The 16,175-nt window shown below is 34.3% G+C and overlaps 1 protein-coding gene across 3 annotated transcripts in view; it reads left to right on the top strand.

The window, feature by feature from the left end:
* Positions 1 to 15,859, top strand: part of GABRA1 (gamma-aminobutyric acid type A receptor subunit alpha1) — a 55,596-nt gene extending 39,737 nt beyond the window's left edge. For all 3 annotated transcript variants that reach the window (XM_033180377.1, XM_033180376.1, XM_033180378.1), the window contains 3 exons: positions 7,117 to 7,269; positions 11,555 to 11,757; positions 12,997 to 15,859. In XM_033180377.1, coding sequence (XP_033036268.1) covers positions 7,117 to 7,269; positions 11,555 to 11,757; positions 12,997 to 13,308 — 668 coding nt within the window. In that variant the 3' untranslated portion in view covers positions 13,309 to 15,859. The remainder of the gene's footprint in view (positions 1 to 7,116; positions 7,270 to 11,554; positions 11,758 to 12,996) is intronic.
* Positions 15,860 to 16,175: the final 316 nt, after the last annotated feature.

Raw genomic sequence — 16,175 nt, 5'->3', positions numbered from 1 at the left:
TGCAAATATGTATGAAGTCGCAAAGGTTGCTTAGAGGAGGAAATATTCCTACTCTAGTTTTAGCTTTAACAACCTTAGTCATGTTACTATAGCCCTTTTAATGCCTGAGATCCCACGTGTTCAAAATTAGAGGCTTAGACAAAATAATGGAGGCCTTCCTCACCTTTGGCTTTCAAAGGATTCAACCTATCTACATTCTGGATACTCAGAAAAAAATATGCAGCCATTCAATAGAATGAGAGACAGTGGCCCAACCCATTGCCACCTATGAGGGTAGACCTCATAGGTTGGGTCCATTAGAAGTAATCATTCTGTGCTAGAGCAGTAAGTTCACCTACATAAAATAAAAATTTTTTCCTGTCACCACATAGTGAATATTGGTGGGTAAGGAGAATAATGAACAAATTCTCAAATGGAAGCTCAGTTTGATGTATGTTTCAACTCCACAATAACACACTGTATTACACTTCCTCTGGGGCCACTTTAGCTCACCAAGAATCCACCTTGATAGATTTCAATAGAAAGAAACAGAGACCTTTGTGTAAGGTCTGCAGTGCTGTATTTTACATCTCTTTGTAGAACCCTGAAAGCATTAAAATAAATGACCTTGAGTACCATTACCTCCCTGTTTCTGCCAGAAGACTAGAGAATGATGGTGAGAGAGAACACACACATTGAGAATAACTAAATAAAAGGCATCTTCTACTTTAAAATTCTCCCTGGAGAGAGAATCATTCAGTCCCTTGGTAGTTTATAAAGTGCTGTCCTTTTTGCCTGCCACCAACACATGTGAAAACAAACACACAATCCTACTGACCTCTTTGAGGTCAAAATATTTTCTAAATCACTTCATTAACATAAGAGGGAAAAGGATGGAAATCCTATCACAATATTTGAATTTCTAGTTCAGTACAAATACATTAGAGGTACAATTTCTTCCTTGAATTCTGCCATTAAATTTAGGAAAAGAATATTTAGTTAGAGCCTTAGTTTTAAGTGCACTTACTCACCTGGCAGAAAAATCCTATTTGACAGAGTATATGGCAGAGAAATAGGCAAACGGGAAAGATGATCCAGTTGGTTTTCAAATCCAATGTGTCTTTATTATTCATTTGTTTGTCCATGTATTCCTTAAATTGCTTGTTCGTTTACTGTGCCTGACACAGTGACTGGGCTTAAAGAAGAGAGATGAAAGGCACAAAACCCCTGCCCTTCAGAAGCTCTTAGTTGAGTGAGATAAACAGCTAACATGCATTGGCATTGCTCTATTCTTCATATCCAATACTCACAAAAATCCTAGAATTTAGGTAATATTATTATCCCCATTTTACAGATGGGATATATGGGGACCCAGAGAAGTTTAAACATTATTCCAAGGTCACACAGCTAGGAAGTGGCAGAACTAGGATTTGAACCTGGGTTGTCGACCTGCAGGGTATGTACTCTCAACTATATATCATTCCAATAACAAGCATCAGAGACACATAAGATGTGGAAGCATATTTGTTAAGAGTATGAACTCTGAAGTTCTATTACAAAGATTTCAATGCTGGTTTTGCAACTTATTTACTGTGTGACTTTTGACAAGTCTTTTAATTTTTCTGTGTTTTTTTTTTGTATATATCTTTTTCATGAGCTATTGTGAGATGGAAATAAGGAAATATATGTAAACTGCCTAGAAGAATATCTGTTTTGTAAAATGTATGCACTAAGTGTCCGATATTACTATTAATAATAAGAGTAGGGCTGGGTGCAGTGACTCATGCCTGTAATCTCAGCACTTTGGGAAGCTGAGACAGGCAGATCAGATCACTTGAGCCCAGGTGTTCCAAACCAGCCTGGGCAACATGGAGAAATCCCATCTCTACAAAAAATTAAAAAATTATCTGACTATGGTGTTGCATGTCTGTAGTCCCAGCCACTTCGGAGGCTAAGGTGTGAGGATCACATGAACCCAGGGAGGTAGAAGCTGCACTGAGCCGAGATTGCACCACTGCACTCCAACGTGGGTGACAGAGTGAGACTCTGTCTCAAAATAATAATAATAATAATAATAATAATAATAATAAAGCTAGTATAAGGGAACTACATGATGGCATAAAGGAAGAAGAAGTCATTTCTACTTGATGTGTTGAGGGTGGCATAACCCCTTGCTTCTTCCCACTCTCACCACATTATCCTTTCTAAGTAATTCTTTAAGGAGAGCCCATGCAAAAATTACTACAGTGACTTAAGGACATGAAATATAACTTATAAAGAAAAATAAAATAATTAAATTGGTCGTGAAGCATAATATCAGTGTCCAGAAAACAATAATAATGTAATACCATGCAATGTTTTAAAAACACACAATGATGACTGCAAGTTCTCCATATTTACCTAAATAAATTTGATTATATGAAAATTTGGTAAGTTTGGTGAAAAAGAAAATTTCTTGTGAATGACTATTGTTAATCCTTAAAAGAGATGACTAAGAAACGTTGTAGGATTCTCTTTTTTGGACACAGAGTCTTCTCTGCATGAGTTGATATGATGATGATCCTGAAGGGTCAAGATAATAAGAAAAGCAACTGTCTTCTTTGACTAAGGAGTAGCAATGGTGATCAGCATTTATCCAAAGAGCCAAGGGGCTTCCATTTATAAAGACTAGTACATGGTCTCCAGAGAAATAATTATAACTATAGAATGCAAGTTCTGGCAGGGGGGCGGGGGAAGGACTTCTGTGGTCATTTGGTCAAATCATTTATATTTCAAATGAGGACATGGCCCCAGCAAGGCTAAATGATCTAGAGCTATAATCAGTGTCCTCTTATCTCTATTTAGAATCTCTGAAGCAATTAAAAAACATAACTACCACTTTCTCAATAACGTTCTTGATAGAAAAATCATTTTGCAGTATTAGTATCCATAGATAACATCAAGTTTAGAATACTTGGAAGGAAAATGACAGCTTCACAAAGAATCAATGTTCAATACAATTTTGTTGAATGACCAAGTGGTTGATTCTCTGAGCCAGAGAGAGAATACATGTCTGTGTTTTTAATCTTCATGCTGTAAATCTCCATAGAAATCAAATTTTAAAAAGTGCTTTCACTCATATTATGTAATTTTATCCTCACATCATCCTAGGAGACAGTTAAGTTAAATACTATTATATTAATTGGACAAATCAGGAAACGGAAGCCAAATGAACCCACACAAGGTATTTACCTTCAAGTAACTAATATTTGAGAAAGCAAAGATTGAAATCCAGGTCTAAACAAACCTTTAATGCTGTTTTGGAAAATTATATTAGTTTCCTTTCTTCCACTCTCCTTAATTTTGTATTGCAATGTATCAGAAATATTGTCACATCTAATTTAAAAACTTCCTTCAGGGTTAAATAAACTATAAGAATATTTGAATTACAATTCTCCTAGACTGTTGAATTAGAGGAAAATAATTTGACATGCTTTGTGCATAAGCACTTGATGTCTAGACATATTATTTCAATCCAATTTAGGTGACTGGGTTTTTTGCTTTTGTTGTGTTTCTCTTTCATTTTAAAGCTATCACAATGTGATTCTGATATTGCTTCCCTTTTCTTCCTTATTTGAAAGTTTTGTGCCAACACTCTTAAAATTGTATTTAATTTAGGAAAAGGTTTCAAGACATTGGAATTTCTTCTATTTATCCTGTAATCTGTTAGGGAAAAAGTTGTTTATAAAACAAATACAATGTCAAATAATGGCTCTTCAGATCTCAAAAAATTATATTCTTTTCAGGATCTTTGCAAAAATGTCATGTTGAGAACAACAAAAGATAATGGAATGTATACACACACTCATTTTTCTGACATTATATAAAGATGAATTTTTTTTCTTTGAGCTGGTGACATTTTGCAGGCTGCAATGGAATGAATTGTTAGGAATAATAATGCACGCCCCTGAGATGGTGAAGTGTAGCATGGGTATGTCCACACAGGACTATATTTCAATAGTGTTTGGGAAAATTGTTTGTCTACATTTTTCTAAAATCTGGATCACTTCTTTCTTTTCAAATGACCTTAAAGGTATCACTAGAGGAACACACAGAAAATAATAAGAAATTAATCTGGTAACATTCCATTTGTCCTTTAAAAGAAAGATGCTTGTGCATTTTGTTTTGATTGAGTGACTGTAAGTCTCAGTGCATCCATTTTCACTATAGGCAGGTATTAAATGCTGAGGATATGGCTGGTCATGCTACATAACCAAATAATTATTATTCTCTTTAATTAGCTTTCAGTTTGGTGGGAGGGGTATATGCAGTTAAATAACTAAAATGCAAAGTATAAGATATTATAAATATAAACGAGAGTTGTAAAGTTGAACACAGTAAGTGTGCAGTAAAGGGCAGGTGCTATTATCAATAACAATTAATAATGAAATCAGGCATAAGTACATAGATAACTTCCTGCTAGAGAAAGCAGGATATGTTATTCTACCAACACTTCTACAAATTCTGATTGAGGAGAAATGTGAAGAAAATGGAGAAACAAACTAAAAAAAATTTTTTAAACATTTTAACATGGTTACATGGTATCATCTTAATTAGAACCTTTATTCTTTTTTACCCCAATATTGTGCTTCTGACTATTTTGTAAACAAGAAAACTAAGGATAAGAGAGTTTAAGTGAGTTACCAAAAGCTACACAGCAGGAAAATAGCAGAGCTGGGTTTTGAAGTCAAATTCATTTGCTTCCAAAACTAATACATTTTCTTCTATAAGACAATAATTTCTATTCCACTGAGGACCTGGTACGTGGGCTGGAACCAGCCTATAGACGAGCAAAATATTCAGCTGCAGAAGATAAGTAGAGTTTTGTAGGCCAATATACTGAGATGTTGAAGTGTTTGAAGAGACAAGAGAATTCAATGCATATTAGAGCTATGCTATGCATAGTCTGAAACACAGATTAGGAAGTTTGCTTGTTACTTTGTAGAACTGGAGTCAGTTTATACTGTCACACATGAGAGGGGCAACTGTTTGCTACTGGCCTCTAGTGTGTAGAATCCCGGAATGCTGCTAAACATTCTACAATGAATAGGACAGCCACCTTCAATAAATGATTTTCTGTTCAAAATTGTCAATAGCGCTGAGGTTGAGAAAGCCTAATGTTGCTAGTTGAACTCCATTAAGATATTTTAAGTTAAAAAAAAGAGTGGCAGAATCGCACATGTGAAAGATCACTCTACATCAAAATTTAGGAAAGATTGGAGTTAGGATGTGACTAGAGCCAACAAGAAACAAAGAAGGCACGAAGGACTGGAGGTAAACAAGATGCAGTCTACAAGGGAAATAAGCACAGTGACCATGAGGTCAGAAAAGATAGAAGCAGTGATGATGCCCAGGTGAAACTGAAATTGTGATGATCAGCTGACTCCTTCCTCTCTCTTTCCATAGCACTGTCTAACATCCAGTGATTAATTCCTGGTTTGTAGCTTGAGTGAACTGACCAATGATAGTGCCACTAGTTAAGAAAGGATCTCAGTGAAGAAGCAGCATTGCTGCATGCTGGTCATTCTTTTGCGGAAAAAGTTAGCTATGAGAGTTTTGGACAAATCTAATTGGTGGTGTCAGTGAAAAACCAGCATCTGTGGGATGAGATATTGTCTAGTCTAGTTTTGGGAATACAGAATAACTGTTAGTTATTTTGAAGATGTGGTCACTTACAGATGTAAATTTTGTAGCCATCTGCACGTCTAGATAAAGATGACACTAGAAGCAGGGGTGAGAGGAAGAACTCCTTGTTACAGACAAGAGAAAGTAAGGAAGAGAGTTGAGGGCAGAATTATACCTTATTTTCTTCAGGAATCCCTACTTTTACTTTGAAGAAAAATGAGAAGAGTGGCCCAACAGATATAAATAATTTGATAAATAATTTTTATTGAAATAATCAATGAGTGAGCAAAATAGATTAAAAATGAGATATAAAATGAAAATAGAAATCTTAAAGCTGTGAAGAAGGTGTGTAGCCAGCTCCAGCTCCAAGACTGAGAAAAGGGCTTTAATTATAAAGATTAACAGGTTTTGAACATTGGTAGTCACATGATAGGGACTGAGGTCAGAGGCACATAGGCTGAGATAAAAATGTTAGGTCAAGTAGGGAGAAGTTTGGAGAAGAAAGGAAGGAGAAAGGTGAGTTCTAAAGAGAATGGTGCTTTCTTAGCCATAACACATCTGTTTCTCTCCTATCCATCCACAGATAATTAACCCTATTTTCTGAGTGAATAAGGCTAAACAATTCTAAGATTTTTAACTGAGAAAGTGTAAAGCAAAAAGAGAAACAATAAGACCCTCCTGCAATTCGGGTTGTGTGGCTACTGCTTTATACCTCTAACTGAAGTCAGAATTTGGAGTATTTAGGACCTTGGAGAGCACCTAACTAGACCACTGTTTCCCACATCAGTCTAGGAACTGGGACAAACTCAAAAGCTGGTTATAAATATACAGATTTTCCTGGCCATTCAAAGAACGGTTTGTAAATCTAGTTGGGATTTGAAGAACTGCATTCTTCAAAAGTTTCCCAGGTGATCCTGGAAAATAAATTCTGAGAAACAAAAGGTTCTAGCCCACTCTCCTTATTTTGTAGATCAGACCATGCTAAATTACTCATCTGATGTCAAAGAGATACTTAATGCAGTGCTGGAGCTAAAATTAAACTGTCCTGACATACACACAAAAGCTTCTTCAGTAGGTAGTGTGGATCTGCTCTGTAATGGACACACCGGAGATCTGATCTGTTTCTGACCCATTGGTCTATGTCACAGGGTTTAGCATTTTGCCTTCTCCGTCAGTTTAAGGATTGGAAAGCCAGTCCTTAAATATAAACTCAAGTTTGTTCCTTCAATATGTGATGTATTTGAATTAAGAGGTAAGAATATCTTTAAAGACTCTGGCACCTCAAGTCATTTTACTGTGTGTTAAGTATGTTTCTTTTATTTTCCGGATAAAGACTTTTTTCTCCAAGAACTGGATGTCACATGGAGAAAGGATGTGTCTAAATCTCAGATGTTTGGTACTTATAGTAAATCTCAGAGATTACTTTTTTCCAAGGTCAAATTGCTCATCTTTCTTGTCTGTTTTACTTCTCAGGAGAATATGTTGTTATGACCACTCATTTCCACTTGAAGAGAAAGATTGGCTACTTTGTTATTCAAACATACCTGCCATGCATAATGACAGTGATTCTCTCACAAGTGTCCTTCTGGCTCAACAGAGAGTCTGTACCAGCAAGAACTGTCTTTGGTAAGTGCCAATCAAGATACATACCCAAGGAAGGGTATGGAGGACAAGGTATGTCATATCTGTTTAATCTGAAATTTAAAAAAAATTATACATTCAAATATGAAGTTCATACAACAGAAAGGTTCAAGAAATTGCCACTCTCATTATGGTATGTGGTTTTTTAAAAAAACCTTAATTTAACTAGCATGCTGTTTTAGTGTTTATGAATAGATGGTATTAATGAACAATTCTAAGATTTTTAATTGAGAAACTGTAAAGCAAAAAGAGAAACAATAGGACCCTCCTGCAATTCGGGTTGTGTGGCTACTGCTTTATACCTCTTTGATATTTGATATTTTGAGATAAAAATGAAGTGAATCAGGCACAAAATGCATAATATTAAAAATACATACATAAAAACTTAATATTTAAATAATATATTTAGAATATATAACATGAATCACTGAGTTGTTTGAGAAGCTTAGAAAATATCAGCAGAACTACTTATTTACGTTCATAAAAAGCAGGGTTTCTTTAAGTAGGGAGAGCTAATTAATGACCATCTTATCAGTATGGGAATATGTCACTTTACCTGATGTGTGCACTTCTGTAGAGTTACATGCATTCATTTTTTCTATTATGATATTTTTAATGACCTACATGCTTCAAGTTAAGAAATATAATTGGATATTGTTTAAAGGATAAACAATCTTTTACTAATATGAAAACTTATTTCCTTATGTATTATTTTAGAGTGTGCATTTGATATGAAAAGGTATTTCCTGCCTATATCCCAGTATACTATCTCAACTGTATTTTACAGGCTGATAAAAATGAGAGATTCCAATACAATATCTTCTAGACACAGAATGCAGTAGTGAACTGTAGACAAACCACCCCTCTCCTTACAAAAATTGCATTCTGAAGCTTAAAATTGGGTAATCATAAAATCAAATGCTTTTATACTAGGCACTATTCTATACAATTAGCCTATATTACTTAACCATAAAACAAATTCTATCTGCCATTATTATTTCCGATTTTAAAAGTGAAATCTAAGAAACGACAGATTAAGTAATCTGCCCATAGTTAGGAGCTATTAGATGGAGCTAGGACTAAGACCCTAGCATTTAGCTCTGGAGTGTGTTCGCCTAATAACAATGCTGTGTCATCACCTCTGAGCTATCCTGCTGCAATGAAAATAATTGAAATGGGAGTGTTGTGGTTAACTTCATTTGGAAATCACAACTACATATTTATTGGTTAAAGGTGCAATTATCAAGGTGCATTCCACAAATATCAACTAGGCACCTGCTGTTTTTAAGAGCTGTGCTAAAGGATAAAAGCCTTAAGAAGATTATAGTCTAAACTAAGGATTATTCACCTGAAGAAATTCCTGTGATATCATCTTTCAATAATATGTAGTGTATGAAAAATCAGTTATCTCAGAAAAAAAAAAAACAGGACTCTGCTACAAGTACCAGAAACGTGTATTTTCTTCTGAACTTGGCAATATGCTTCTAGATTGGCAAACACCAAGTCATTGCTCTGACAATAGCCTAAGCATATAGCTAAATTAATATTCAGAATAATTGCAGCTGCAGAACAAAAGAACTGTTCATTGCATACTCATTCTTTCTCATTACCACGTGTCAATATGAACTAGCAATGAAGTCGCTGAAGACTAAGTCTTGTTAAGATGCTTATATCTGTGTGAGTATGCCTTTTTCTCACTAGGAAATTTTAAAAAATAAACACAGGACATATTTATGTTTTGTTTTATTTTAGTTTTGTAGTCTGAGTACAACACTATATTGAAAAAGGTTATTTTAAAAGGTGATATTCCCCTTCCCACACCAACAAATTCTACTCTTTTGAGTAGAATTTCAGCAATCTTATACCTCAACAGACTCATGGCCTTTGATGAACATAACTATATGTTCGTAAACTTAGTTGTGACAAGTATTTTTGTGTTTCAAGTTTTCTGTTTCTAATATTTTAAGTTCACTAGAGTCACGAATACAATTTTCTAGACTTTTCACCTTTTAACATTTATTTTGTACACGTTTCTATGCTTTTTAGTTTGAACTGAGCACATTTTTTTTCCTGAGCTCTGTGAGATGCCTAGAAGGATCATGTAGATTTAAAAAGAAAAAAAGAACCAACCAAACAAAAGTTGTACTTGTTAGTATAACCATTTATTAAAAGACATCCAGAATGAAACAAGGTTGCAGTCTATCTTACGCCTTAAAAGACCATATTCTTGGTTTTCCATGCTGTCTCTCATTTGAAGGCAATGTGGTCACTTAATTTTGCTGCCAAATACATCCAAGTTTGAGATTCAGTCTCACCACCTACCAGCTGTATGGCATTGGCAAATTTACTTCCTCTTATGGAGCTTCAGTTGTCTGTTAAATCAAAGTACAAGGAAAGTAAAGTAATGCTGTTTTTTTAAAAGTGAGACAAATAAAATAAAATATATACATTGTCAGGTTCGGTACTTGGAACTTAAAACTGTTCAACAAATCTATATTCTTTCTCTTTTCCTATAGCAGGAATTGTATTTTCCTATGGCACAAATTGTATCTTTGTGTTAATCTTCTTAACTGCTCTTAATTTATGGACACATTTGGTTTAAAAATACCCATTCCCACATCACTTCTGACAGCTGACTACATAAACGAAATTTATTTGAAAAAATTGAATTTATTGTAGCAGAGATTTATCAAAAAAGACTAAAGTTGTCAATTATAATAGTCATTAGTTTTGCCCTTATTATCAGGCTAAGTGCTAAACACTTCATTGCATTACCTTACTTCATATTCATAATAGCCCTCCGAGTTAAACTTATTAAATCAACTTACAAGAAAAAAATTTGATAAACCCCAGCAGCTCAGGATTTTAAGGCAATTTTCTCAAGGTCATTCAGCAGTTACAGAACAGGGATTTGAAACTCGGTTGCCCTGAATTTTAATTACCCTAATATTTGCTAAAGTTAATATTGACATGTAAATTCAGGAGCCTGAATTTACATGTCATTGCATTTAATCCTCATGATAGTCTTTTGAGTGAGTGAGCAAAAATGTCCTTCTCCTAGAATTTCAACAATGGTATAGACACTGGAGAGAATGAAAGACAAGTCATCCCTTTTACAGATATGGGGGCAGAGATTCCTACAAGTTAAATCACTTAGCAGAGGTCATAGAGCTAAGTGGTAGGGCTGAGACTAGTCACTGGAAGAGGTTAGAATTATTTCTACAATATGTGGCCTGATCCACCCTGAATGGGTAACTGTGAACTGTTTTTTAAACATTTTCAAATGGTTTAAAGGGAACCTGACAGCATTATACTTTTGTACTGAGTATAGTGCATTACATATAGTAGGTTGACAGTATTTGGTAAGTGAACGTTAGAGGGTATCATCTTTCTCATACTAACTTATATAATTGTGTAAGTAAACCAAAATGGGCTAACTTGAACACTTCTTTGAATAGAGGACATTTTAATCACTATGGGTGGATTTGCAGAGTAGGAAAGATGAGGCAGCCTTATCAGAAAGAAAAAAAGATTGTAACATTTGAACAATTGTGTTCAAATGTTGATACTGCTACTTCTTAGCTGTGTATTCTCTAGCAAGTTACATAAACTATATTATTATATATATTTGTGTATATATATATGTGAGTGTGTGTATATGTGTATGTATATGAGACACACATGTCTCTATATATGTCAGATTTAGGAATTTCTTTAAAAGTGTAGCTATTTTTGAATCAGGAAAGGTAGTGTAAAACCATGAGTCAATAATGTGGCAATTATCCCCAAATTGTTCAATTATCTATAAATTATCAAAAAGTTATTGGCTTCCTGTTTTATATATTTGGGGTACATAGAATATTAAACAGAGCTGAGTATCCAGAAGTTGCTTATGGATCACAGGCAGTGAAGATCTGTGATTTCTATATCAAGAACTAGGTTCAGTGAGGAATATTATTTCTTGCCTTACCCAGGACACCCATGTTCAAAGTGCTAATTTAAAGGAACTTACTATCTTCTTAACAGCACCTCCATAGCAGATAATTTTATTCCTACAAGATATCTTCCTCAGTGCTGCCATTCCATGAATCACAGACTACACCGGAGTTAAATTAAGACTCATCAATTCCAAACCAAAATAAGATGATCTAGAAACCAACTTCTGTGATGATACTGTTGATTTCCTTTTGTTCAAGTAGGCTTTCCTATCATGGTGAAATTTCATAGTATGAACTGGCATCACGTATGCTTTTTTTTCCCCCCCTTACAGGAGTAACAACTGTGCTCACCATGACAACGCTAAGCATCAGTGCCAGAAACTCCCTCCCTAAGGTGGCTTATGCAACAGCAATGGATTGGTTTATTGCAGTGTGCTATGCCTTTGTGTTCTCAGCTCTGATTGAGTTTGCCACAGTAAACTATTTCACCAAAAGAGGTTATGCATGGGATGGCAAAAGTGTGGTTCCAGAAAAGGTAAATGCTTTAATAGTCACTGTAGTACATCACTATTATGTCTCTTTAAACCTATGAAATGATATGTTTGGGTCTGTGGTCTTGGATGGAGTATGCAGAATAATGATTCTTTTTTTCTTATGTCATAAACAATTAAGTGCCATGATAATTTCGTTATTGCTAAAGGGAGAGGTCATTCAGGTGAATAGATGTATAAAGTGGAGGAGATAAAGGAGAGACAGTAAGGCGAACATTTCTAGTCAAATATGCTTTCCTGTGGTTTCTCTTGATTTGAGAACAGTTTTGATAAACCTAATATTAGGAGCAAATAAACTTACTCAAATCCTTTATTTACCAAGTGCATTATAATTTTGTAACTTGAAAGTTATATTCTTTTGGTTATTTTCTGAGCCTAATCATTTGGTCATAAATGTGTAACCATAATGACTCAATTAAATTAAGTTTGCCACATGAACCATCCCTAGTTCTCTGCAAAGTCAAGGGCAGGCACATTTTCTCTTTCCAAAATAGACATATGCTTTAGGGATCATAACACACAGAAATTACCAAGAAATGCCTCATGGTAGAAAATGTTCAAGTTGAGAATACTGTTGCTTCCCTCAATTAGAACCTATTACACAGTATGGATTTTATGTCACAGCTTGGGAGGATAACTCTATTTGTAGGGTTTGAAGAACAATCATGTCAAAATGCAAGTAAACTTTGGGATACTATGATGAAGAGCAAAGACAGAGACAAACAGATTTTAAGATGTTTAGAAATAATCTAGAAGGAGTCACTTGACAGCAGCTTTTCTGAAACTTGGTTCTACCGAATATTAGTTTCTTAAGATACTCCCTGAAAATTCAGTTCTATGTTGATGCCCTCTTGAATATTACTACATACTGTATTTCCTAGTCACAGCATATTAAAGGGGCTTAGAAGTTCTATAGTAAATAAATTGGTTTAACTGTGTTTATCCCATAGTTATACAAATGCATTAGATAAGCAAATCTTCTGTAGTGGTAAAATTGACCATATTTAATAAAATCTAAGGTGCTGCACTTCTTGATGGCAAAAGGCTATTAAATACTGTCTGCATTTTTAATTTATTGTAATAAGACAGGCATACATTATGTTTTTAAATTCTTAAATAAGGCACAGATTTAGGTTGCAAAATTAGGGCCACCTTGCTCAGCAACTTATACTTTTGCTTCTCACTGTTTACTAAACAAAATGCATTACTCTTTCTTTCTACAGCCAAAGAAAGTAAAGGATCCTCTTATTAAGAAAAACAACACTTATGCTCCAACAGCAACCAGCTACACTCCTAATTTGGCCAGGGGTGACCCAGGCTTAGCCACCATTGCTAAAAGTGCAACCATAGAACCCAAAGAGGTCAAGCCCGAAACAAAACCACCAGAACCCAAGAAAACCTTTAACAGTGTCAGCAAAATTGACCGACTGTCAAGAATAGCCTTCCCGCTGCTATTTGGAATCTTTAACTTAGTCTACTGGGCTACGTATTTAAACAGAGAGCCTCAGCTAAAAGCCCCCACATCACATCAATAGATCTTTTACTCACATTCTGTTGTTCAGTCCTCTGCACTGGGAATTTATTTATGTTCTCAACGCAGTGATTCCCATCTGCTTTATTGCCTCTGTCTTAAAGAATTTGAAAGTTTCCTTATTTTCATAATTCATTTAAGAACAAGAGACCCCTGTCTGGCAGTCTGGAGCAAAGCAGACTATGCAGCTTGGAGACAGGATTCTGACAGAGCAAGTGAAAGAGCAAAGTCATGTCAGAAGGAGACAGAATGAGAGAGAAAAGAGGGGCAAGACGGTTCAAAGATACAAGAAAAAGTAGAAAAAAAAATTAACACTTAACTATAACCCCTAGGTCATTTGTAGATATATATTTCCAAATATTCAAAAAAAAGATACTGTATATGTCAAAAATATTTTTATGTGAAGGTGTTTAAAAGGATAAATTTTAAATGTTTCATGAAGAAAAATCTTTAAAAAATCTATGTCTTTATTACACTATGGTGTGCTTGTGTTTTTGTTTTGCTTTTTAAACTGATGTATAGCTTTAACATTTTGTTTCCAAAGCTGAAGATCCCCATTATTTCTCTCTGAAAGAAAAAAAAAAAAAAAAAAGCCTAACGCATTATTTTGTCATAACATAAAACGCTCTTTTAAAATTCATGTAACTTTCATAGGCAAAGGTGCGGTTGCTCATTGTAGAGCACATTTAGTCCGATGAAGATAAATGCTTTAAATAGGTTTCTTCACTTTCATCTGAGCTTTTAACACTAGACTCAAGGAAGAATAATTTTAACAGACATGTATACTCAATAGAAACTAAACTAAAATAATTTTAAAATGTTCCCTTTTTCACCCTATTTTCAGATAGCACATGAGCCCAATACTCACTTAATTCTTGTTATGAAGATGTTTTTAGAGGGGCAAAAATATTTTGCAAGCTCTGGAATTGTTGAATGTATTCTTTTATATAACTACATTAAAAGCTTTAGATTGAAATTTATGACTAGCAAACAAAAAATAGAATATATAAAAGATATATGTAAATATACAGCATGAGATTGTACATTTTTTACTTTTTTAAAATTGTGTTCTTAAAATATTGTGTAAGAATCACTGCTCTTAGCTGTTAGAATGTTGTTAAATGCTGTGGAAATACATTTAGAACCTGCATTTAAGAACAGAACAGCAAGTAGGAACCACATGGAACTTAAAACATATGGGTATGAAGTCCACTTACGTAGACAAAACTTATAATTTCCAAACTGTTGTCTAGTATACAGTGATCAGTTGCTATCTGTTCAAGTCATGCCATACATTTCCCTATTTTAGGCTATTGTAATATAGAAAGAAAATGGGAAGCATTAGTTGGAACTAGAAAATGAACTGTATATTATGCTATATTTGCTAACACCAACTATTTCAATAAGTGTTGTACCATATGTAGCATTAAATATAAAATACATAAAAGAATGTACAGAAAATAGCTTTTATTGAGTAATATTATTACATTTCATTTATACTGTAGCAATATATTTGTAGGTATACTATGTAAGGGCTTTAAATAAAAGAGGTCCATTAATACTTCCTTATAAAAATTCTAGCCTGTTTCATTACTGCCCAGATGTTTTAGAGATACATATTTATGCAGAAGGTATTTTTGAAGTCTCCTTTTGTCTGATAGAGTTTAAAAGATATTTAAATTTAGTGTTCAGAATCCACAAGTCACGGTCTAAACACACTTAGAATACTACAGCATAAACCTGTTAGCATTATTGCCAAATAAGACAGTTGGGATCCAAACCCAAGTTTTGGGCAATGTTTTTCTCAAAAAGCTGCTATCCAATGATACAGGAAAACACACCGTGTTTTCCTAAACACACTTTTCTTTTTACATGTGCTTCATTGTTTGATTTGGTCCTGCCTAAATTTCACAAGCTAGGCCAATGAAGGCTGAATCAAAGACATTTCATCCACCAATATCATGTGTAGATATTGTGTATAGAAAATAAAATAAATTATGGCTCTAACTTCTGTGTTGCTGTTTATCTTGTTATTTTTCGGCGTTATCCTAATGTGTTTATTGAGAGCATTTTACCTTCCAGACTTCTCATGGCTAACTTTTGGTCTGTATTTTGCTCCTTAGATGTGAATATTTCTTATTAGTCTGCTTCCTGCTATGCAATGACTGCATTTCTATCATTTCTCAGTTTGTTAGTATATGTGGATAGTATTCTACTGTATAAATGATTGCAAAGTTTATCAAAAACAAATTATTCTATGTAGCTTTTCTACAGTGCTTTGCTAAACCATGTAGTACTAGTTAAGTCTTCCTTGAAAATAAAGATACACTCTTATGGGGGACAGTTCCTGTTTACTCCCAGGAAATTTTTTTAAAAGATGACACTGAATGTTTATTGCACTTTAGTGCAGTGAAGTGGCAATAAAACCTAACATGAATCAAAGGTTGTTTATGGCAGATGCATGTGTTGCTTTACGGAGTTTAGCAAAAGCTCTTAATTTTATGTCATACTGTATTCTACTACAATAATAAAGCTAACATTATTCAATAATAAAATGGAATACTTGACTTTCTTTTCATGTTTTGAAACGACTTTTCATTGCTCTGTTTTAATGCATTTTTACATTAGAAGCACCTAAAAGTACCAACTGCTAGTAGGAATCTAGGCCACTAGAAAGATACTAAAAAATATTAATAGTATGATCCTAAACTATGATTTAGAAAAATTAACATGGCACAAGTATACATATGTAACAAACCTGCACGTTATGCACATGTACCCTAGAACTTAAAGTATAATAATAAATAATAATAATAAAAAGAGGCTGCAGTGAGACTGTAAAGTACAGGAAAAATTCACATTCCCTATGGA

Source organism: Trachypithecus francoisi, unplaced genomic scaffold (assembly GCF_009764315.1).
Source record: "Trachypithecus francoisi isolate TF-2019V2 unplaced genomic scaffold, Tfra_2.0 Lachesis_group2, whole genome shotgun sequence".
NCBI classification, from domain to species: domain Eukaryota; kingdom Metazoa; phylum Chordata; class Mammalia; order Primates; family Cercopithecidae; genus Trachypithecus; species Trachypithecus francoisi.
The sequence above is the reverse complement of the archived record's forward strand: the minus strand, read 5'-3'. Positions and strand labels throughout refer to the sequence as shown.